This window comes from Lithobates pipiens, unplaced genomic scaffold (assembly GCF_037356315.1).
Source record: "Lithobates pipiens isolate NorthernLeopardFrog02 unplaced genomic scaffold, aLitPip1_a1.2 Scaffold_1, whole genome shotgun sequence".
NCBI classification, from domain to species: Eukaryota; Metazoa; Chordata; class Amphibia; order Anura; family Ranidae; genus Lithobates; species Lithobates pipiens.
Window position 1 is genome coordinate 220,737,442 of NW_027507685.1, and position 24,085 is coordinate 220,761,526.

Here is a 24,085-nt window from a genome sequence, read left to right on the forward strand (position 1 = left end):
GGCCTTCGCTCTTCAAAAGTTTGGACAGCCCTGCCATGCTTGATAGTGCTCACTAAGACCTGTTTGAGCTAAATGTGGCTCAGACAAAAGTTGGCAACATTTTAAATAATCATAAATTTAAAATAATCATTTTGTTTAACACAGTAAAATGATAGCGGATAAAGACCAACAGGTGTATTTAGAAAATAACAAGATTTTCCAGCCCTGATTTGTGATTAAAAGGATTCAGTAATCGCTATGTGTGTCAATGCTGAATTCTGATTTTGCTAAGTCAAGGGTTCTCAAACTTTTCTGGCTAAGCTCTCTTTTGAATGTAGTTTAACTTGTATTTATCGTTCACTCATAGTTACTGTACATAGTAGGTGAGGTTGAAAAAAGACACAAGTCCATCAAGTCCAACCTATGTGTGTGATTATATGTCAGTATTACATTATATATCCCTGTATGTTGTGGTTGTTCAGGTGTTTATCTAATAGTTTCTTGAAACTATAAATGCCCCTCGCTGAGGAAGGGAATTCCACATCCTTGCCACTTTTACAGCAAAGAACCCTCTACGTAGTTTAAGGTTAAACCTCTTTTCTTCTAATTTTAATGAGTGGCCACGTGTCTTGTTAAACTCCCTTTTGCAAAACGGTTTTATCCCTATTGTGGGGTCACCAGTACGGTATTTGTATATTGAAATCATATCCCCTCTCAAGCATCTCTTCTCCAGAGAGAATAAGTTCAGTGCTCGCAACCTTTCCTCATAACTAATATCCTCCAGACCCTTTATTAGCTTTGTTGCCCTTCTTTGTACTCGCTCCATTTCCAGTACATCCTTCCTGAGCACTGGTGCCCAGAACTGGACGGCATACTCTAGGTGCGGCCGGACCAGAGTCTTGTAGACTTGTAGAAGACTCAACAAATATACCTTGTTTAATAACCTGAAAAAAAGGTGTCTCACCTCTGCACCCCTCACCCACAGATCACCACTGTGCCCCTCATCCACTACTTAACTCTGCACCCCCTGTCTGCTGCTCATCCCTGCACCCATCAACCACAACAACATTTTGCATTCCTCATCCATAGATCACCTCTGCAACCCCTTGTCCACAGATTAACTCGGCACTCTTCATCTAGAGGTCAACTTTTTACCCAATCCCCTGAACCCCTCAGTTTTAGCTCAGCTTTGCGCTCCTCATCCTTCGCTCACCTCTACATGCTTTGTCTGTATCCCTCTTCAACAGATCACCTCTGCTCCTCCTGCATCATTATACCCTTTGCCATAGATCACCACTTTGCTGCCTGCGCTATTGTACCCTTTGCCATGGATCACCTCTCCACAGCTTCCACCATTGCACTCCTCTACCAAAGATCCCCTCTGAACAGCCTGCACTGTTGCACCCCTCTGCCACAGACCACAGACCTCAGTTGCTTTTCTGATGCCACCCTCAATGCTTGGCCAAGCTCCCTTTTAGAAATAGCTTTGTGTTCCCCCCACCTGAGGTGTGCATATTTTTTAACATGAAATAAAAGTGTCTCACCTCTGCACTCCTCACTCACAGCTCACCTCTGCACCCTTCATTCACAGCTCACATCAGCACTCCTCGTCCACCGTTCAACTCTGCACCACTTATCCAATGCTCATCTCTGCACCTCTTGTACACCACTAACCTCTGCATCCGTCATTCATAGGTCACCTTTGCATGCCTCATCCACAGCTCAACTCTGCCGCCCTCATCCACGACTCACCTCTACACCCTTCACCCGCATCTCAGTTTTACACTGCCTGTACCCCACCTTCATAGCTCAACTCTGCACTGCTTGTCCACTGTTCATCCTTGCACCCTTTGTCAATACCTAACCTCTGCACCCCTTACCCACACCTCAAGTTTGCTCCACCTGCATTCCTCTTCCAAAAATCACCTCTGCCCAATCATATTCCTATGCCACAGATCTGCTCAGCACAACCTGCACCATTGCATTCTTCTGTGACCAAACACATTTGCAGGATTGCACCCCTCTGTCACAGATCATCTCTGCACAACCTGCACCATTATACCCCTCTGTCACAGCTCATCTCTGCACAACGTGCACCTTTATACCCCTCAGGCACAGATCACCTCTGCACAACCTGCTCCATTGCACCCCTCTAACAAAGATCACCTCTGCACAGCGTGCACCCTTTCTGCCACAGATTACCTCGGCAAAAACTCCACTATTACACCCCTCCTGCCACAGATTACCTCTGCACAGGCTGCACTATTGCTCCCCCCCCCCCATCACAGATCCCCTCTGCAGAGTCTTCAAGAAAGGTGTAAACAGCAGTAAAATAAATACCCTGCAGCCAGCAACCATAGACCCCCACTTCCCTAGCAACAATAGATCCCCTCAGCAACAATGGACCACCCACAACAAAATACCCACCCAGCTACAATAGACTCCTGGTAGCAACAAGAAATCTACCAGCAGCTAGCCTCAATAGAACCCTCCCTCAACAGTAGATCCCTCGCAGCAACAACTGACCATCCAACAACAATAGATTCACCACCAGCAACAATACACCTCCCCCCCCAAAAATAGGTCTCCTCCAGCGACAATAGATCTCCCAACACCATGCAGCACAACCCAGCACCCCTTCCCATTACATACATTCAGTGTTGGGAGTTCCGAAACTGCGTTCCCTTTGAAAAATAGCCCTCTGTACAGGTACATGTTCATAAAGTATAAGCTCTTATTTGGAAACGCAGTGAATTTTTAATTATAATGTATGGAAATTCAACAACACCATCGCTACTGTCTAACAAATGGCCGTGCATAGACCCAGAGGGCTATGGATGCGGCCCGAAACAAAATCGTAAACTTACTTAAAAGTATTGATTTTCTTTTTTTTTTTTTGTAAAAATGCGGTTATAATTAGTGAACACATACGACAGAATAAAACATTGAAGGTGTATCTTTAATAGACTTTTATACGTTTTATCTTCCCAAAGAAAAATATCTCACTCTTCATAATCACTCCTTATTCATGTCATCAGTTTTCGGCAGCACCTGTATTTATGAGGATGACGCAAACGAAGGGCAAAATTAGATCCAAAATATCTGTTGAGGGCCTTAAGAATTCATTGAGAATCGCTATTCCATCCATCCAGCCAGAGATTGATGTTTAACCTCCCTGGCGGTTTTCCTGAGTGTGGTTTGGGGTTAAATCTCAGTACCATTAGCGGTAACCCAGAGCCACACTCAGGATTGCATTGCAGGATCCTGGTGTGGTGTACTTACCTTGTCCCCAGGATCCTGCAATGTGCCCCCGCTGTATCCGTGGGCTCTGTCCTCTGCCCGAAACCTCTCTGTTCCAGGCTCCTTTCCTTGCGAGTGTTGCGACGCACGGGGGGCGGAGCCCGGCTGCAAATTCAAAAAAGTGAAAAATCATAATACATACAGTACACTGTAATCTTACAGATTACATTACTGTATGGAATTATTTCACATCCCTTTGTCTCCAGTGCTTTGTTCAATGCCCTGCATGCAGTTTTATATTATATATACTGTTCTTTCTGCCTGAAAACTTGAGATTGTCCATAGCAACCAAAAAGTGTTCCTTTACATCAAAATTGGTTTTAGACCAGCTAGAAAACAACGATAGTAAAGTAGAACACTTGCATAATTGAGCGATAGTGAATCGTGGGGAAATTAATTTTATTATTATTATTATATTATTATTTTTTATAATTATTTATATTTATTTATTATATTAAACCGGTGCAATGGATCGTCACTGATCCATGATCCGAACGGGTCAACCTGTTTGGATCGGCACACACCATGATCTGCTGAGCGCTGTGCTGCCTCAACCTTAGGAAAGCCTGCGGCTTCAGCCTAGCTCCGGAGCGGCGGCCATCTTGGTACACCCGGCAGCCATTTACATTGACGGAGTGATCACTTGTAAACAAACCTTCCACTCTCCCCTCTGTGTACAGATCTGTACAGTGGAGGGGAGAGATCAGATGAAAGCAGCGCTGTGGGCTGGGTCTGTAGTGCCCACAGTGCTGCTCTGTGACAATCGCAGTCACATCCATCCATGCTCAGCCATCCCTCCATACTCTGCCAATACCCTGCCAATACCCTGCCATACTCTGCCAATACTCTGCCATACTGTACTAATACCTTGCCAATACCCTGCAATACCCAGCCATACTCTGCCAATACCCTGCCAATACTCTGCAATACCCTACCATACTCTGCCATACCCTGCCAATACCCTGCCAATACCCTGTCAATACCCTGCCAATACGTTGCAATACCCTGCCAATACTCTGCAATATCCTGCAATACCCTGCCAATACTCTGCACTACCCTGCCAATACTCTGCCAATACCATGCCAATACTCTGCAATACCCAGCCAATACTCTGCAATACCCAGCCAATACTCTGCAATACCCAGCCATACTCTGCAATACCCAGCCATACCCAGCCATACTCTGCAATACCCAGCCATACTCTGCAATACTCTGCACTACTCGGTAATACCCAGCCATACTCTGTGATACCCAGCCGTGCCCAGCCTTGCTCAGCCAATATTACAGTAGGGGAGATGATGTGGATATTACAGTGGGGGAGATGAATATTACAGTGGGGGAGATGACGTGGATATTACAGCGGGGACTATATGCTGGTAGAATTTTCACAGGTTTTTGTCGCTGTATGACTGATCATATTCGTTTGTCTGTTTGTTACGCACCACTTGCGGTTGCATGTAACAAAATGTAGTTAATAAAAAAGATCTGATAAAAAATAAATAAAAGGTTTCGTTAGCATTTACTTAAAGGTATTTGGATGGGCATCACCTGATGACCTAGATTAAATACTTTTATGTGGTTTGTCATTACATAGTAGGTGAGGTTGAAAAAAGACACGTTGTCTAGAATATTTTCTATTATGTAATGCTAAATTCAGTAGGAGCTTTTTAAAAATAATTGCCTGCAGCTCAGAGGCACAGAGCAGCTCCCAGAGCTTCGCACTCCATTCAGATCTGCATCCTGATCCTACAGCGTTAATATACTGCCAGCGGCTATTACACAGGGCAAGGCAGGTATATGCAAATGATGATTCTTTATTTTCAGGGCAGCAAATGTATGACAAACGAGGAGGATGAAGTGCTAAGCATGGTGAACATTCATTGCCAGCAAATGTAACATTCAAACCTGGATCCTCCTCTGAAAATTGAAAAAATACTTCTGCTGTTCAATGTCAGTAAATGTTGCTTGATGATGAAAACACATTGAATGCGCTTCCCAAATGTGGCATATGATACCAAACGCATTATGATATAAAGAAAGAGGGCATTGTTAAATAAATTCTGGGCTTGATTTAATAGAGTCAAATCGGCTGTTCACTTTGCAAGGGAAACTGCCCTTTGCAGGGGAATTTTCCCCAGCATAGTGAATGTAATGAAATATTACTTTGCAAAGACCCAATCACATGCAAGGAAAATAAACAACAACAAAAAAAAACAGCATTTTTGCTTGTACATGATTGGATGATGGACATCATCAGAAGTGTACTTCATTCACTAAGCTCCTGGGAAGATTTCCTTGCAAAGTGCAACTTCCCTTGCAAAGTGAACAACCTATTTGTCTTTAGTAAACCAGTCCATGTGTTTCTAAAATTAAAGTGCCCATAAAAACAATTCCCTGCAACGAGAACAGTAAATATGTATCTCTCCAACTGGCCATGCCACTATAATGCAGAGAAATTGCCCACTGAAGTCTCCTCAGAAACCAACACTTCTGGAAGTTGATCTTCTTTGCTATATTCAGTGGTTCCTGGCTGGCTACTAAATTTTCGCAGTGTACAGGCATACCCCACTTTTAAGTACACAATGGGGTTTATTTACTAAAGCTGGAAAGTGCAAAATCAGGCTCACTTCTGCATAGAAACCAATGAGCTTCCAGCTTTTATTACCAAAGCTTAATTGAACACGCTGGGGTTAGAAGCTCATTGGTCTCTATGCAGAAGTGAGCCGAATTTTGCACTTTCCAGCTTTAGTAAATAAACCCCATTGTGTACTTAAAAGTGGGGTATGCCTGTACTGTAAAGTCGATCACCGGGCACCCAGATGTACTCAGTCGTCCCACCTGTTATTGTTGGGTCTTGTAGCATTGGTCTTCTGGTACCCTGCTTGTAAGCAGGGGAATAAGCATGGCTGTATTATATAGGGAAACACACTGCGTGGTATTGTAAATTAAGTAACTTTAAAGAGGAAGTAAACCCTGATGAGTTTACTTCCTCTTCGATTCCCTGCAAAGGTAAAGCATAATGGACTACTATGCATTGCATAGTAGTCCATTATGTGTCACTTACCTGACACAGGAGCCAGCGAAGTCACCGCTGTCCCCTGTAGTCCGGAGCATCCATCTTCTTGGTGGGTCTCGCTGCTCCGCCGCTGTCATTCGCCGAAGTCGCAATGACGTCACTCCCGCGCATTCGCATGGGAGCCACCACTCGTGGCATATCGCCGTTGACAGCGGGGCGCTCAGTGCACCTGCGCGCTGCTGTCTACGGCGCATGCGCCGTAGACAGCAGTGCCTGTCTTTCTGCAAATATCTCCTAAACCGTGTAGGTTTAAGAGATATTTCTTGGACCTACAGGTAAGCCTTAATCTTGCCTGTAGGTCAAAGTTGGTTGTAATGCCGCGTACACACGACAGGACTTAAGTCCGGCAGACTTTCGACGGAGTTCTGACCGAGTTCTGACAGAGTTCTGACGGACTTTCCGAATGAACGGACTTGGCCACACACAATCACACCAAAGTCCGACGGATTCGAACGTAATGACGTATGACTGGACTAGAATAAGGAAGTTCATAGCCAGTAGCCAATAGCTGCCCTAGCGTCGGTTTTAGTCCGTCAGACTAGCACACACACGAGCGGATTTCTGGGTCCGGCAGAGTTCTGGCGGAAAAATTTGAAGCATGTTCCATTTCTAAAGTCTGTCAGACTTTTGTGAATCAAAAGTCCGTTGCAGCCCACACACGATCGAATAGTCTGCCGGAATCATTCCGTCAGACTTTTGATGTTGAAAAGTCCGGTCGTGTGTACGGGGCATAAGGGTTTACAACCACTTTAATTGCCAGATAAGCAGTAGTGGAAAATTCTATTTACAAAAGTGGAGTAAACAGTTCTCTTGTTAGCATATAAGGCACAGATTCACAGTCCATTCACCAAAGATACAAAATGTAGCTCAGTAAACTGGCACTGTAGTTATTATTCTTCTGTTCAGGCTACAACAAGGCACATCAGTGGTATACAAGGCACATATTGATTACGTGCCATAGGCTAGTGTCCATAAGCAAGTTTCACTGATCCAGCAGAGATGATTTAACAGGAAGATGCACTGTCTCAGATGATCTTCTATCACAAGCACAGCAGCAGTGCTGATAGGCAGGACTCCTGAGGATCTCTGTTCTGTCCCTGCAGTAAAGTAAAGTAAGTAGTCGGGTACCCACAATCAGATTATCAAACACATTTTTGCCAGTTTTTTGTTGCATGCTAGTCTCATATCGAAAGTGAAGAGATTATTCAACATCCGAAAATTCTTGTACGACCGAATTCAACTTCAAAAGTGATGTAATGTGTTAAATTGTTTTGTATGTGTTCTTTCGTTTCTGAGCATGCGTAGTCTTGCTCTTATGATTTTTTTCGAATGAAAATTGGACGTTGTGTTCACATACGCCAAAAATTTTATAGCCTGCACATCCAGTATTTGTCGACCGAAAATTCAGAAACGGCTGTCAAAAGCACCGTACTAATGATCCGAAAATCGTCAGATTGTTCATCAGACAAAATTTTACTTCTGATTTTCTGATTGTGTGTACGGGCCTTAAGGCCTAGCTTTACTTCACAAGCTAATTCCACACACATGTCTCTCAAAATGGTGGCTGGGCTCTCTTTAATATCTGTAGCACCCTGCTCCTAAACAGGGCTGCTAATAAATCTAGTTGTGCTAGGTGGTAACTAGCCTGGATAATTGATAGGTTGATCCACTGATTCCTTTCCTAAGTCTGATTTTGAAGTAGTCTCTTTGTTCTGTCAATGGGTGGCACTGTTGCTTTTGGCCGTAGAATGATGGATTACCATAAATTCAGGTAGTGGGTAACTAGGTTGTCTCAGCCAATCAGCAAAAGTTTCTTTAACCACTTGACCACTGGGCACTTAAACACCCTTAATAACCAGACCGATTTTCAGCTTTCGGTGCTCTCAAATTTTGAATGACAATTACTCAGTCATGCAACACTGTACCCATATGAAATTTTTGTCCTTTTTTTCACACAAATTGAGCTTTCTTTTGGTGGTATTTAATCACCGCTGGGGGATTTTTTTGTGCTATAAAAGAACAAAGACCGAAAATTCTGTAAAAAAAAATTATTTTTCTTCGTTTCTGTTATAAAATTTAGCAGATTTAATTTTAGTACTAATTATTCTTCATAAATTTTGGCCAAAATTTATACCACTACATATCTTTGGTAAAAATAAGTACAAATTGGTGGATATTAATTGGTCTTTGTGAAAGTTATAGAGTCCACAAGCTATGGTGCCAATATCTGAAAATTGATCACACCTGAAGTACTGATGGCCTATTTCAATTCTTGAGACCCTAACATGCCATAAAAGTACAAATACCCCCCCCCCCAAATGACCCTTTTTGGAAAGAAGACATTCCAAGGTATTTAGTAAGAGGCATGATGAGTTTTTTGAAGTTGTCATTTTTTCCCACAATTCTTTGCAAAATCAAGATTTTTTTTACTTTTTTTTTAACAAAATTGTCATATTATCAGTTTATTTTTCACACACAGCATATGCATACCACAAATTACACCCCAAAACACATTCTGCTATTACTCCCGAGTATGGCGATACCACATATGTGAGACTTTTACACAGCGTGGCCACATACAAAGGCCCAACATGCAGGAAGCACCATCAGGCGTTCTGGAGCACCCAGGACAATTCTGATATTTCTCTCCTACATGTAAAAATCATAATTTATTTGCTAGAAAATTACATAGAACCCCAAAACATTATATATGTTTTTTTAGCAAAGACCATAGAGAATACAATGGTGGTCGTTGCAACTTTTTATCTCACAAGGTATTTGCGCAGCAATTTTTCGAACGCATTTAAAAAAAAAAACAGTTTTGTGCTTAAAAAAAAAGAAAGTCAAGTTAGCCAAATTTTTGCATAATGTGAAAGATGAAGTTATGCTGAGTAAATAGATACCTAACATGTCACTATTCAAAATTGCACACGCTCGTGGAATGGCGCCAAATGTCACTACTTAAAAATACCCATAGGTGACGCTTTAATTTTTTTTTACTGGTTACCTGTTTTGAGTTACAGAGGAGTTCTAGGGCTAGAATTATTGCTCTCACTCTAACGTTCGCAGCGATACCTCACATGTGTGGTTTGAACACCGTTTTAATATGTGGGCGGGACTTATGTATGCGTTTGCTTCTGCATGCGAGCACATGGGGACAGGGGCGCTTTAAATATTTATTTATTTTTATTGTTCATTTTACTTTATTTATTTTAGTTTGACATTTTTATCCCCAAAAATAAATTTTTTGATCACTTTTATTCCTATTAAAAAGAATGTAACATTCCTTGTAATAGGAATATGGCATGACAGGTCCTCTTTACAGTGAGATTTGGGGTCAATAAGACCCCACATCTCACCTCTAGGCTGGGAAGCCTGAAATAAAAAATAAATAAAAAAAAAGATTCTGGCTTTGTTCATATTGGCAAGTCGGTAGAAGCACCGGAGGGCGGCAGGGGGGGGGGCGTCTATGGCTGGGTATTGCAGGGTATCACCAAGTATGGCTGGGTATCTCCGAGTATGGCTGGGTATGGCAATTTATGGCAGAGTATTGGCAGGGTATTGCAGAGTATTGCAGAGTATTGGTAGGGTATTGCAGAGTATTGGTAGGGTATTGCAGAGTATTGGCTGGTATTGCAGAGAATTGGCTGGTATTGCAGAGTATTGGCTGATATGGCAGGGTATTGCAGAGTATTGGCTGGGTATTGCAGAGTTTTGGCTGGTATTGGCTGGTATTACAGAGTATTGGCTGTTATTGGCAGGGTATTGCAGAGTATTGGCAGGGTATTGCAGAGTATTGGCTGGTATTCCAGAGTATTGGCTGGTATGGCAGGGTATTGCAAAGTATTTGCTGGGTATTGCAGAGTATTGGCTGGGTATTGCAGAGTATTGGCTGGTATTGGCTGGTATTGGCAGGGTATTGCAGAGTATTCGCTGGTATTGCAGAGTATTGGCAGGGTATTGCAGAGAATTGGCTGGTATTGCAGAGTATTGGCTGGTATGGCAGGGTATTGCAGAGTATTGGCTGGGTATTGCAGAGTATTGGCTGGGTATTGCAGAGTATTGGCTGGTATTACAGAGTATTGGCTGGTATTGGCAGGGTATTGCAGAGTATTGGCAGGGTATTGCAGAGTATTGACTGGTATTCCAGAGTATTGGCTGGTATGGCAGGGTATTGCAGAGTATTGGCTGGGTATTGCAGAGTATTGGCTGGTATTGGCTGGTATTGACAGGGTATTGCAGAGTATTGGCTGGTATTGCAGAGTATTGGCAGGGTATTGGGTATTGCAGAGTATTGGCAGGAAATTGAGGGGTTCAATTTCGGTGAGCAGCGATGTGGGCACTGCAGATGCAGCCCACAGCGCTGCTGACACCGATCTCTTCCCCCTCCGCTGTACCGATCGGTACAAGTGATCGCTCCGTCATGGAGCGGCCGTTTATCGTGATCCATGATGCTCTCGAGTGCGCGCCCCAAGGAGATTCTGGGAGAACGTCATATGACAGCCTCCCAGAGTTAAGAAACCACCCTGTAGCCATCATTCGGCTATGGGGCGGTTGTTAAGTGGTTAACCACTGTGTATGCTGGGATAGGCTATTTATTTGGGAGGAGTCAGGTGATCGGGGTTCTTCCCGCCCAAGGCTGCGGCCTGGGTGGGTGTGTGTTGAGAAGCTCCTGGTTGCTAGGCCTGAAGCCTGAGGCCTGTCCAGGAGGCATGCTGGCTGCTAGGTCCACTTAAGGCCTATCCAGCAGTTCAGGGTCCCACAAAGGAGGAGCAGCCAAGGTTAAGCCTGAAGCCTGGGGTGGAACTGCATGTGTTTGAGGCTCGGCCTGAAGGGTGCCTGTTCGTTGTCAGTGGTAAATGTGGTATACAGTACAGTATATACAATCACCCGACACTAGTTAGTTTCCACAATCCATGACTTAACTTCACAGTTCACACAAATACGTTTTAAATTCAAACTGTAGCACTGACGTATTTTCTTTTCCACAGTAGCGTGACAATCCCTCCACCACCGGGCTAACTAATCACTCTCACCTTATGGCATGGACCCCTGTGCAAACAGGTGGTCAGGCAAGCGGTTATCAAAAGGGTTGACACGGACCATAAACTTGCGTCTCTTTAGATCTCAGCAAGGACGCCAGGTCATGGGTAGAAAGAAAAGATCTAAGGGCTCACCGCTTAAGTATAAGATTTCATTTTTGTGTTCAAACACAAACTACTCACATAAAGATGATAAAACACAGCATGTAAAGCCGACAATCGTGTTAGTTCCATAGGGCAGCAGAGGGTGACACCATGTGTAGCTCCTCCCCCGTACGTTCAATCACAACTTCGCCATCACTGAACTTCCATTCGTTAGCAGATGGAGGTACTTGGGGAAGGGGGAGGAGTCCAGTGACGTCGATGTCCGTGACGTCACCGGATCTCTGATGGAACTCCCCGAAGATCCGGAAACCGGCAGAGAGGTGAGTACCGATCAAAAGACTTTTGATTGATCAAAAAAAATGTATCGATTAATCGAGGAATTATATATATATATATATATATATATATATATATATATATATATATATATATATATATATATATATATTTTTATGATTATTATTATTATTTATTTTTTACAATTTTGTCTTCGTTTAGCTCGCTAGGTATTATTTTACCATTATCCTCAGATTTAAAACTATTAAAAATAAGTTCTAAAATTGCATGAATATTCTATGTCCCCAGCATGGGCTTCCTGTAAGCCCTGGTAAAGTGGTTTATCTCTGTGTGACAGACAAGCCCTTGTGTTTGTTAATTAATGATTGAAGTTGATATTATGATATGCTATTTTTCTGGTTGGGTTTGTCGTTAATATATTGATATCACCCACCTGCGCTGTGGGAGCTTATCTTCTCTCTATTTTGATACTATTGTCTGTGTACAACCTGTACCTAGTAGAAAAAAGGTTCGCCCAGCAAGTTAATAACATTTATATATATATATATATATATATATATATATATATATATATATAGATATATTTATTTATATATATGTATGTATGTATGTATATATATATATATATATATATATATATATATATATATATATATATATATATATATATATATATATATATATATATATGAAAAAAATAGAAATCACTAGTTTCCATTTTAACTCTGTACAGTATATTTGCTGTCATGAAATTTATCTTATATTCACCACTATGCTTTTATTTTGTGTTATTCCTATCGCCCCATCTATTACCCACACACTAGACCTCAATTTTACCTTATATTTGCTTCCCCCTCATAAAAAGACACAACGACTCTTCCCCTCCTTCGCTAACTATTACTGTATTACATTTGAATACATAATAACTGTTATCTAACATTAGACTGTAACCTGCATTCAATGTTTATTTACTTGTTACTTTTTCAACATTCAATAAAACTTTGATTGTGAAAAAAAAAAGAAACTTTTGCAGTCACATTCTTTTTGCAGATAATTTTGCTAGCTAATAATTTTTTTTAATCTACAGTAGAATTGTGTGGCTTTTTAAAACACTTTTTAAAATCTTGATCTGACATAAGAATGCACATGTCTGCATGCCACCATTAAGCACATGGCACAAGCTTTTTGAGCACATTTCATTTATATATGACATTTTATTATTCCTGACAAAGCTCTTTTTGGGCGAAACATGTAAAATGTTGGGGATTTGGGTTTTCACTATATACAGTATGTGTTTAACAGATCGGGGGTGTGGGAGCCTGGTTTATATTGATACTTTGTTCACTTTGATACTATCGATATTCCTCTCCGAGGAATAGATCTTACCTCTTTTTTTATAGTAAGGGGTTTCTCCCACTATGGGTTGATATTTTTGGTCTTGTTGCTACTGTTTTATTACATGCTGGATAAGTTTTGTCTCTATTTATTGTTTCTGTATTTGTAAGAACGCTGTGATCCATTTTGCTCTGATGGTATTATTGGATGCACCTCTCTGTTTGGTATCACTATTCCAATTTTGTAAGACTAATGCCCCATACACACAGTCAGACATTCCGACCACAAAATCAATTACTGTAAAATACAGTCCTCACCAAGTGCCCCAGAAACAATTTTGGGTCCAATACTATTCAAGATATTCAAGATAACCAACAAATAATTCTAATTTACACAGAAAATGGTTTCTGGGGTGTCCTAGAGTAGACTACAATCCATTACTGGATCAACTTTGTTTTTACATGTCAGAGGTAACTTCAATATATGTCATTGAAAAATACAGAGCTAATAGTAAATGAGTCCATGCCAGGGCCTCTCACCTTCTCCGCTCATAACAATTCATCACACAGTCAAAGACTAGTGGAAATTACAGACAACCGGCAGTGCCACGCATTACCACATTTTTTCGGGCAACCTTTATTACCGTAATATCTGTGACTTTAAAAAATGGTGTACCAAGTAGCCTTCTGAGCGCTGTTATAGAAGCTACCCCTTCCACCAGCCCCAACAGATAGGCAAAATAATATTTTTTTAATGTTCTGCAGAAAGTTTGGAGTTTCAGTGATACACTTTACTGGCTAACCTAATTTATTAAAGATGCACACTGAAGAAGGTATCTAAGGCACCTGAAAACTTGTATCACTTAACAACTTGCCGATCGGCCCATTGTATAAGTATGTCATATACTGGGGTTATGGCAGCAGCTAGCAGCCATAACCCTGGTATCATTTTTTACTATGGCCGGTTCTCTGTAAGATTAAAGGGGTCCTGCAGGCGGATTCGCCATGGGATCACTTTTAAAAGCGGCGGCAGGGTTGCCCTCCCTTCTCCTTCCGCAACAAGGTTGTTACCGGGCTTACCTGACCCATTGGTAAAGCCCGGTAGCAATCCAATGTGACCATATGCTAGGCACTCATCTCTATGCCCTTGGAGGACTGGAGCAAAGTCTGACGCCACTCCCTGTTTTCGAGTCAAGAGAATTTTTTTTTTAACCACTTAGCGACCGACCACGTACATTTACTGTGGCAGGGCAGCCGCTCTGTGTCAGATCACGTACCTAGTACGTGATCTGACACTTTTGGGACTGGGACGTGCACACGTGCCGCCGGTGACCCGCTACCGCTGTGACTGGACACAGAGGGAGCCAAACAGTGAGTCCTGCCAGACTCAATGTCTGCCAGGACCCGCTGAACGTTAGGGACACAAGTAGAACGTCAGTAAACAAGGCAGATTGTCGTTCTGTCAGTGACGAAGGCTTTGATCCTGTATTTCTGCAAAGCAGGAACACGGATCTTTGCCTTCCCCCAGTCAAAGCACCTCCCCCACAGTGAGTAAGCACAACCTAGGCATACATTTAACCCTTTCATTGCCTATGATGTTAACCCCTTCCCTGCCAGTGTCATTAGTACAGTGACAGTGTATTTTCTTTAGCACTGATCACTGTATTAGTGTCACTGGTCCTCAAAAAGTGTTAAAAGTGTCAGTTAGGTGTTCAATTAATCCGCCACAATATTGCAGTCATGCAATAGATCGCTGATCGCCGCCATAACTAGTAAAAAAACTAAATATATAAAAAACCACCACCAAAAGAAAGCTCTATTTGTGGGGGTAAAGGACAAAAATTGCATTTGGATGCAGTGTCGCATGACCACACAATTGTCAGTTAAAGTAGCACAGTGCCATATTGCTTTTAAAGGTAAATGAGCGATCTGGGGTCTTTTTGACTCCAGATCTCTCAATAAAGAGGACCTGTCATACTTTTTTCTATTACAAGGGATGTTTACATTCCTTGTAATAGGAATAAAAGTGATCAAAAAATTTATAAATAAAGGGACAGTGTAAAAATAAAAAGTAAAATAAATATGATTTTTTTTTAAAGTGCCCCATCCCTCCATGCTCACACGCAGAAGCGAACACATGCATAAGTCACGCCCATATATATATATATATATATATATATATATATATATATATATATATATGTTTATATGTAAACAGTGTTCAAACCACTCATGTCAGGTATAGCCACAATCAACAATCATTAGAGCAAGAGCAATAATTCTAGTGCAAAAACTCCTCTATAATTTTAAACAGGCTGTAAAAAAAAATGAAAGCGTTGCCTATGCAGATTTTTAAGCACTGTAGCTTGTCGCCATTCCACGAGCGTGCAAAATTTTAAAACATGACATGTTAGGTATCTATTTACTCAGCATAACATTACCTTTCACAGTATACAAAAAAATTGGGGTAACTTTACTGTTTTGTTATTTTTTATTCATTAAAGTGTATTTTTTCCCAAGAAAATGCATTTGAAAGACCACTGTACAAATACTGTGTGACATAAAATTTTGCATTTTGCATTTTATTCTCTAGAGTCACTGCTAAAAAATAAATATATAATGTTTGGGGGTTCTAAGTAATTTTCCAAGAAAAAGTACTCATTTAAACTTGTAAACAAAAAGTTCCAGAAAAGGCCTGGTATTCAAACTTTTTGCATTATTCAATGACTAACATGGTGCAATATTCTTCTACTGCACAAAATAACATGAACCAGATAAAAATAGAAACCCACCAAAAGCAAAAGAAGATTAAGCCTTTGACCAAATATTTTTGAAAGCACTATGGCATGTCTTCAGAATCGTTTACTCCAGATGACCTCAACTTATCTAAAATTCAGATATGTAAAATAATTCAGCGGGAATAAAACAACGTGATAGACTTCTAGCAGAGGTAGTGAGTTAGTCAACAATAAGCTTCAAGCATGCTGGGGACAAACATAGATCTATATAGAAAAAATGGGGTTCGCTCGCGCTATCAAAGTGAAATAATGTCTAGTTGTGGTATATCAGTTAGATTGCTGCTAGATCTAAAGTGTATACCATGCACTCAAATCATAATAAATAAAAATAGTGATCAGCGCAACCTATATACCATATAATTCTAAAGGGGTGTAATTCCCTGTCTAAAAATATATATAAATTCTACCACACACATAAATATATAAAGTGCAAATGATCAATGAAATATTTGTGCAAATACTGATGGTGAACCCTTGTGCAAATATAAAAAAAATCAATAACTCTATGCAATCAATCCTTCTGTGCAAAATATTGCATAACTATTGTGCAAACAAATATGCAAAAAAAAAATGGTAAATACTTTTGTGCAAAATAATGCTGGGTAAACAATTAATATAGTGCGAGATAATAAAAAGTGCAGATTATCACAAAGTTCTAAATAAGTAATCCTTATATATATATATATATATATATATATATATATATATATATATATATAAGTGTATGGATATAACAATGAAGTCCTACTTATATTAAATAGTGAAGCCGATATAAAAGTTCATAATAAAACATGCAAAGCTGTGCAAAAAGTGCTGGTGTGCAGCGATATGACAAGCAAACTCTTTAGGTGACATAGATCTATACTCAGACAAAAAAATGTAACACAAAAAAAAAATATATACCAAAAACATGTATAAATAAAATAAAAACTAGCAAAACTTCTAAATTGAAGGCCCCTAAAATGAATTCTAGTATTTCATTTATAAACCCAATCCACAAGTTGCAAATCTCCACTCTACTCAATGTTTATTTACTTGTTACTTTTTCAACATTCAATAAAACTTTGATTGTGAAAAAAAAAATAAACTTTTGCAGTCACATTCTTTTTGCAGATAATTTTGCTAGCTAATCATTTTTTTTAATCTACAGTAGAATTGTGTGGCTTTTTAAAACACTTTTTAAAATCTTGATCTGACATAAGAATGCACATGTCTGCATGCCACCATTAAGCACATGGCACAAGCTTTTTGAGCACATTTCATTTATTTATGAAATTTTATTATTCCTGACAAAGCTCTTTTTGGGCGAAACATGTAAAATGTTGGGGATTTGGGTTTTCACTGTATACAGTATGTGTTTAACAGATCGGGGGTGTGGGAGCCTGGTTTATATTGATACTTTGATCACTTTGATACTATCGATATTCCTCTCCGAGGAATAGATCTTACCTCTTTTTTTTATAGTAAGGGGTTTCTCCCACTATGGGTTGATATTTTTGGTCTTGTTGCTACTGTTTTATTACATGCTGGATAAGTTTTGTCTCTATTTATCGTTTCTGTATTTGTAAGAACGCTGTGATCCATTTTGCTCTGATGGTATTATTGGATGCACCTCTCTGTTTGGTATTACTATTCCAATTTTGTAAGAATAATGCCCCATACATACAGTCAGACATTCCGACAACAAAATCAATTACTGTAAAATACAGTCCTCACCAAGTGCCCCAGAAACAATTTTGGGTCCAATACTATTCAAGATATTCAAGATAACCAACAAATAATTCTAATTTACACAGAAAATGGTTTCTGGGGTGTCCTAGAGTAGACTACAATCCATTACTGGATCAACTTTGTTTTTACATGTCAGAGGTAACTTCAATATATGTCATTGAAAAATACAGAGCTAATAGTAAAAAATGTAACACAAAAAAGAAAATATATACCAAAAACATGTATAAATAAAATAAAAAATAGCAAGACTTCTAAATTGAAGGCCCCTAAAATGAATTCCAGTATTTCATTTATAAACCCAATCCACAAGTTGCAAATCTCCACTCTACTCTATGCCGTGAAACATTCAAGGGATATAGCAATTTTTACAAACTGCAGAATTTGTTATTAGAAGTTTGCACATAACCCAACATGAAATTACCACTGACCACTTACTGACCGCTCACTGACCACTCACAGGAAGTCTCCTTTCTTTGTTGCTTAGTCTTTGTTTTAACATTTTGCTGTCTCCTCTGTTATGATGATGCGAGGAGTTGAAATTAAATTTCATATGTAAGTTGACTATAGGACTTGTAACAACACAATTGAGTACTATTAATTATTGCACTTTATACTTTTTTATCTGTACTATTAACAATTAATTCTTCAGGACAAGCTTTCTGTGGTTTATTCTCAAACATTTTGTTCTGAAAAATAGTACATAGAGTACTCATAGTATGCAAATGTTTTTTTTTCAATATATGTAATAAAGTTTTACCAAATGCAATATATGCAATTGCCATCTTTGGTACTTTGGCAAACAACTAATAAAAATTACTGGAAAAGAAAATACAATATATGGCAGATGTATTTTTTTTCACACAATGTACAAACAGTTTGGAACACTAAAGTACACTCAAGAGAGTAATAAATGATTGGGCAGAATATAGACCGTTTTACAATCATCTGAAGTATCGGTAATAGTATACTAGAGATAAAGGGGGGAAGGTTGTCCCAAAGAGAACAAATCTCAGGGACGATGGTAAATTAAACGCATAAGTTAGCACGACACCACCTCTGTGGTTAGTCAACTTATTAAACAGAGTGGACAAAACCAAAAAAAATGTAGGGGGGTATCACAATAGTCCTCCAAAGAAAAACTTCAAGAATAAATAGAGGGTATTACACTTCAAAGACCAAATACTATAGTGGTCCATCAGTGAAGATTTAATTTAATTAGTTAAAAGAGTACAGTCAAAGTCTGCCAGCATATAATTAGAGATCCAAGGTTCCCAGGTTTTTAGAAATGTGGGCATCTTATCATCCAGTGTGGCTACCATTTTATCATATGTCATATATACACTGGAGATCAAAACTACAGAACAACCTACAATTTCCTAAATTTCAAGGTCACTGCTTAGTCCTATTTGAAATGATCTAAACGGGAATATAAGAGCAGTTTTGTTAAGCATATTTCATGAGTTACATATATTTTGAAGCACAGAATAATGTAGGTTTATATGAGCATTTAGTTCTTGAAGAGGAATAGTCAATTTTTTTTTCCAGCCACTTGAAATGGCTTGTTTAGCTGCAATAAAAAAAATGGACATCAAGCAAAATTCTGTCCTAGAGCAGTCATCGGGTTTCCGACCTAACAAAGCCTCTAATGGGTGCTTCTGCAGGGGTCTAGCTAAACTGGTAAAAATGAGTTGATATGTTTGAGACCAAAAACAATGGCTCTTGGGGCAATCCCACCAGATATGTGTAAACGTACCGGGTTCTAAACAGCCCCTAAGCCAAACAGAAGGGTATCCCGCAGTTATGCGGGATAACAAGTAAGGTACCAAATACCAAAATTTCAGCACTTTATAGTTTGTTTAAAGCCCCATATACACCCATACATTCAGATTTTCTGCTGATTTTTTCCTTAAGATCTACCAAAACCATATAATATGAGGTCGAACCTTAGGAGTTTAAATTTGCATGCAATCAGGCAGGCCCTTGCATTACATGGTTTAGGTAAATCTGAAGGAAAAAAATCAGCATAAAATCTGACAGTGGGTATGGGGCTTAAGTAGCTAAACTAAAGGCAAAACTTTTTTTCGTTTTGGATAGAATGGAGAAGGATTAGAACACCTGTCAGTTTTTATTGCTGTCTGTTCCCCCATTAGAGAGATTCACCCTCTCTATTTGTCCTGTTTATCATTGGAAGTGAAGGTTGGCTTGTCCCCAGAACAGTAATGGGGTGAAATGTTCCGATGGGGACACTAGTTCTGGTGACAACCAATTATTCCCTCACTTTGGAAGGATTTTTCCTCTCTTCGTGTTTTGGCTATGGGACAGGCAGTGAAGAGAAATCTCCCCAATGGGACACAGATGGCAATAAAAACCTTACAAGGATTACAACTGTCTCTTGCTCTATCCAAAAATGAAAAAAAAAGTTTTGCTTTTAATTCTATCTTTATAGAGCTGTAATATGTATTAATCCATTTATATCACCAATCTTTCAGAGAAATATTAATCCTAAAATCAGAGATCCAACTAGACACCTAACCAGGGGGTAAAGAAAAGCAGGACATTAGTAGCAGCAGGTAAATAGTGGAGATAATTCCCAGGGCATGAGGGTTTGTGTTACAAAAATGTTTAAGTGTAATAAGTTGTAACGGGGTATCAGAATAGCAAAGTAGGGGAGACACTTCAGGGATTATTTTACTGAAATTGGAGAGTGCAAAATCTTGTGCGGCTTTGCATAGAAACCAATCTTCCAGGTTTTTTGTTGAACCTTAATTGAACAAGCTCAAGTTAGAAGCTGCAGTTTTAAAAAATCATTCCCATCATGTTTAATTTGAATGTATCGTAAAATCTCTTTAGGTGGTATATAATTTAATAATTTAAGGGATTCAAAAGGCCTTATATCAGAGGGACAAAAGAGATTTTGCAGGTGAGTCAATTTTGTGCCCAACCACCAAGCAATCTGACTAATACCCCTGGGTCCAAAAGAGTCTTAGGGATTGATGCCCTGTACACACAGTCGGACTTTCCGACGACAAAATCCGTCAGATTTTTTCCGATTGTTTTTGGGCCAAACTTGTCTAGCATACACACGGTCGCACAAAGTTGTTGGAAAATTCGATTGTTCTGAACGCGGTAACGCAGAACACGTACGACGGGACTATAAATGGGCCAGTAGCCAATAGCTTTCGTCTCATAATTTATTCTGAGCATGTGTGGCATTTTTTTCCGTTGGAATTGTCTACACACGCAAACGATTGGATTTCGTTGTCAGAAAATTTTAATTTCAATCTTTGTGTGTCGGAAATTCCGATGGAAAAAGTCAGCCCACACACGATCGGATTTTCCGACAACACGATCCGATCGCACATTTTCCGTCTGAAAAGTTTGACCGTGTGTTCAGGGCATAAGAGTTCTGATTTACTAATCTGCATGCCTTTTCAGGTCATTGAGAAACGATTGAAGCCAAGACAAAAAAGGGAATATGTTTTTTCCAAACAAAGGTCAGCAATGGCAGCCACTATTTTCCTCTCAGTAGCGGATCCCCTGATAAGATGAATTGATTTAAGCAACAGTCTGTCTGTAAGGTCCACCACATTAATTAATTTAGTGATAGAGTGTTACTGACATTTTATTTTTCACTATGTGTTAACACATGATCATCACATATGACAGCAACATCTCAGCAAGCTGCAATCTAGACAAGCCATGCTACATATGGACATCCATTCAGTGTTGAATGGTCACTAAAATAAAAATATAAAAGTGTATGTAATCTCTAAGGCCGCGTACACACGCGCGGACTGTTCGCCCAACCTTGTCCGCTGAACAGTGTTTGGGCGGACAGTCCGCTCGTGTGTGGGGCTTCAGCGGACAGTTTCAGCGGACAGTTGGCCGAACAAGGTCTTACGGAAATTCCGAAAAACTGTCCGCTGAAACAAGGTTTCAGCGGACTGTTCGCTCGTGTGTAGGCTTGTTCGGCCAACTAAGTCTCGCGCATGCTCAGAAAGGATTTCCACGTCGGAAGGTTGCATTGCAGTGTATAGGACGTCGTATTTTTCGTCCCGTCGTACGTGCCGTTCACGTCATCGCGCACGGTTTCAGCAAACTGTTCGTCCGTCGTGTGTGGCCATGTCCGTCCATGCTAAGTTTGAGCGGACTGTTCGCTCAAACTGTTGGACGGACAAAGTTGGGCCAACAGTCCGCACGTGTGTACGCGGCCTAATAACAAACTTTTCTTTTTTGGTCCCTTTTGGTCTTTTAAATTTACCCATGAAAAAAAAAGCTGTCGGTCTTGCCATAAATCTTGACAGTTGATAAATTCTTGCTGTTTGCCTGTTCTGTATTGCTGTTAGTTACATTGCTCCCATTTATATTTGAGAACACTAGAAGATGGGAAGAAGTCTCTATAGTCCTGTCCTAGGGTGAAAACTATGGCTCTCTCCTTAGATACAGCAAATTGAATGAGTGTTGTCAGTTTAGGACAGGAGGTGTATTAAGCTGCCCATATTTTATACAATTTTCTTATTAATTTTCCTTTAGATTTACCTTCAACTATGTAGTGCAAAACCAGCCTGATTGCATACGAATTGAAAATTTTTAGGATTGACCTCATATTATATGGTTTTGGTAAATCCAAATGAGAATTGTACAAGAAAATTGTATAATGTATGCCCACTTGGCCGGGCCTTACTGGCAGGGTCACCAGGTAAGAATAAAGGTAAAAAATCTTAAAAAAAAGAAAAGAAAACAGACGCAGCAATTGCATCTGCTAGGCTAAAATCAAATATATTTTGGTTTTTGTGAATAGATACACTTTAATAGCCCTATGCCTTTGTGGGTTCAGTTTGGGGTTCTCCAGTTTTCTTACAATCCAAAAACAAAAAAGGGAGGTTAACCAGGTTCTTCCCAAATATGTTCCTACAATGTGTGTATATGTGTGAAGAACCAAACTGAATGCTAAGTGATCCCAAAAAAGTCTCAAGACCATATACTGGAGTAAAAGAAATAAAAATTTAAAATCTTCAAATCTTAAAATATTTAAATGTATATAAAAAAAAAAATCACTGCATTTGTTCATTGACTTACATATAACCTTAATCAACCTCAATCATCCTGCATTTTTTACGGATGGTTGGTAACACTGATACCTCATTTAGGCAATACCAACAGTGCTGAAATAACATGTGAAGTCACAAACCTGGAAGAAAGGCAACCTGGAGTAGCAGAACACATCCAAGCAGCATCCTATAAACACTGAAAGCAAAAAAAAGAAAAAAAAAACATAAATACATGAACAAAAACACCCTTTTCATTTTTGCATACAAAAAATTCAGGCAGAATATTTTAAACATAACCCATACAAATATTTTTTTCAATTTGATTTTTGATACAGTGTTTCCTTTGTTTTTTATTTTTTACAAACCAAAATGTTCCTTTATTGAAACGTTTCCTTTGCTTTTATTTATTTAGTGGACATTTATCACTAAATGATGACTAAATAATGTAAATGCAATTTTTTTTTACTATTATTGTTATTATTTATTATTATATTTATTTTATATGAATATTCATTTGTACTAAAAATTTATATAGTTCTGTTGTGTCCCTTAGTGCTCTATAAAATACATATCAAAATGCATAATAATAATAATACAATAACCAAACTGATTTCCAAAGCCACAACTGTATAAAAACAAACACAAGACAAGATCACCCCATACAAGCTATGTAGGGGTATGGGGGAAAAAATATATAATTTGGTGTCTTAGTTTTTTAGAGGATAGCAATAGCATTTAACCCAGAGTATACATCAGCTAATTAATATTTTTTTTAAAAAGGTTTTAGATATAGGTTTAAAGAAATTAACAAATAAATAGAAAAATACATTCTAATCAATTTTCCTGAACACAGAAAAATATCTGTAAAATACAATTAAATAAATATACCAAAGTAAACTAATGTGCTGCTAAAGATTGAAGTTAAACAATAATTTTGTGAACTGGAACTTCTGCAACCACTTATATACATATTATTGTTTTAGCTAATACAATTAAATAAAAGCAAATAATGACATGTATTTCAAAAACATAATAAAAAAATTAAAAAATTATGTATACTAGTACTGCTCGCGCTAATAACAAAATAAATAACCCCATGTCACGATTACGATCTATAAGCTGACCAAAATAAATTTAAGTTTTGGCAAACCTTGTACTGGTGTAACAGTGTGGTCCTCAAATTACTTCTAAATGTGTGAAACTTCTCTATGCCGTAAATAATTTACTAGGCTAACTTGAAGGTTCTTCTATTATATTAAATCTTCTCCGCTGGAATCCAGGTCACTGAAAAGCCACCAAGCCAAGAAGTATGTGCTGTACACATGCAGTAAACAGAGGCGAGAAAATTGGTGGTTGGTTGGGCCGCTGAAAG

General features: G+C 39.2%; 1 protein-coding gene across 1 annotated transcript in view; it reads right to left on the bottom strand.

The window, feature by feature from the left end:
- The window catches only part of LOC143988901 (uncharacterized), a 47,849-nt gene extending 23,764 nt beyond the window's left edge, over nucleotides 1-24,085 (bottom strand). The window contains exons 1-2 of the mRNA XM_077488820.1: nucleotides 23,864-24,085; nucleotides 22,854-22,909 (exon numbers count right to left, since the gene is read on the bottom strand). Coding sequence (XP_077344946.1) covers nucleotides 22,854-22,899 — 46 coding nt within the window. The 5' untranslated portion in view covers nucleotides 22,900-22,909; nucleotides 23,864-24,085. The remainder of the gene's footprint in view (nucleotides 1-22,853; nucleotides 22,910-23,863) is intronic.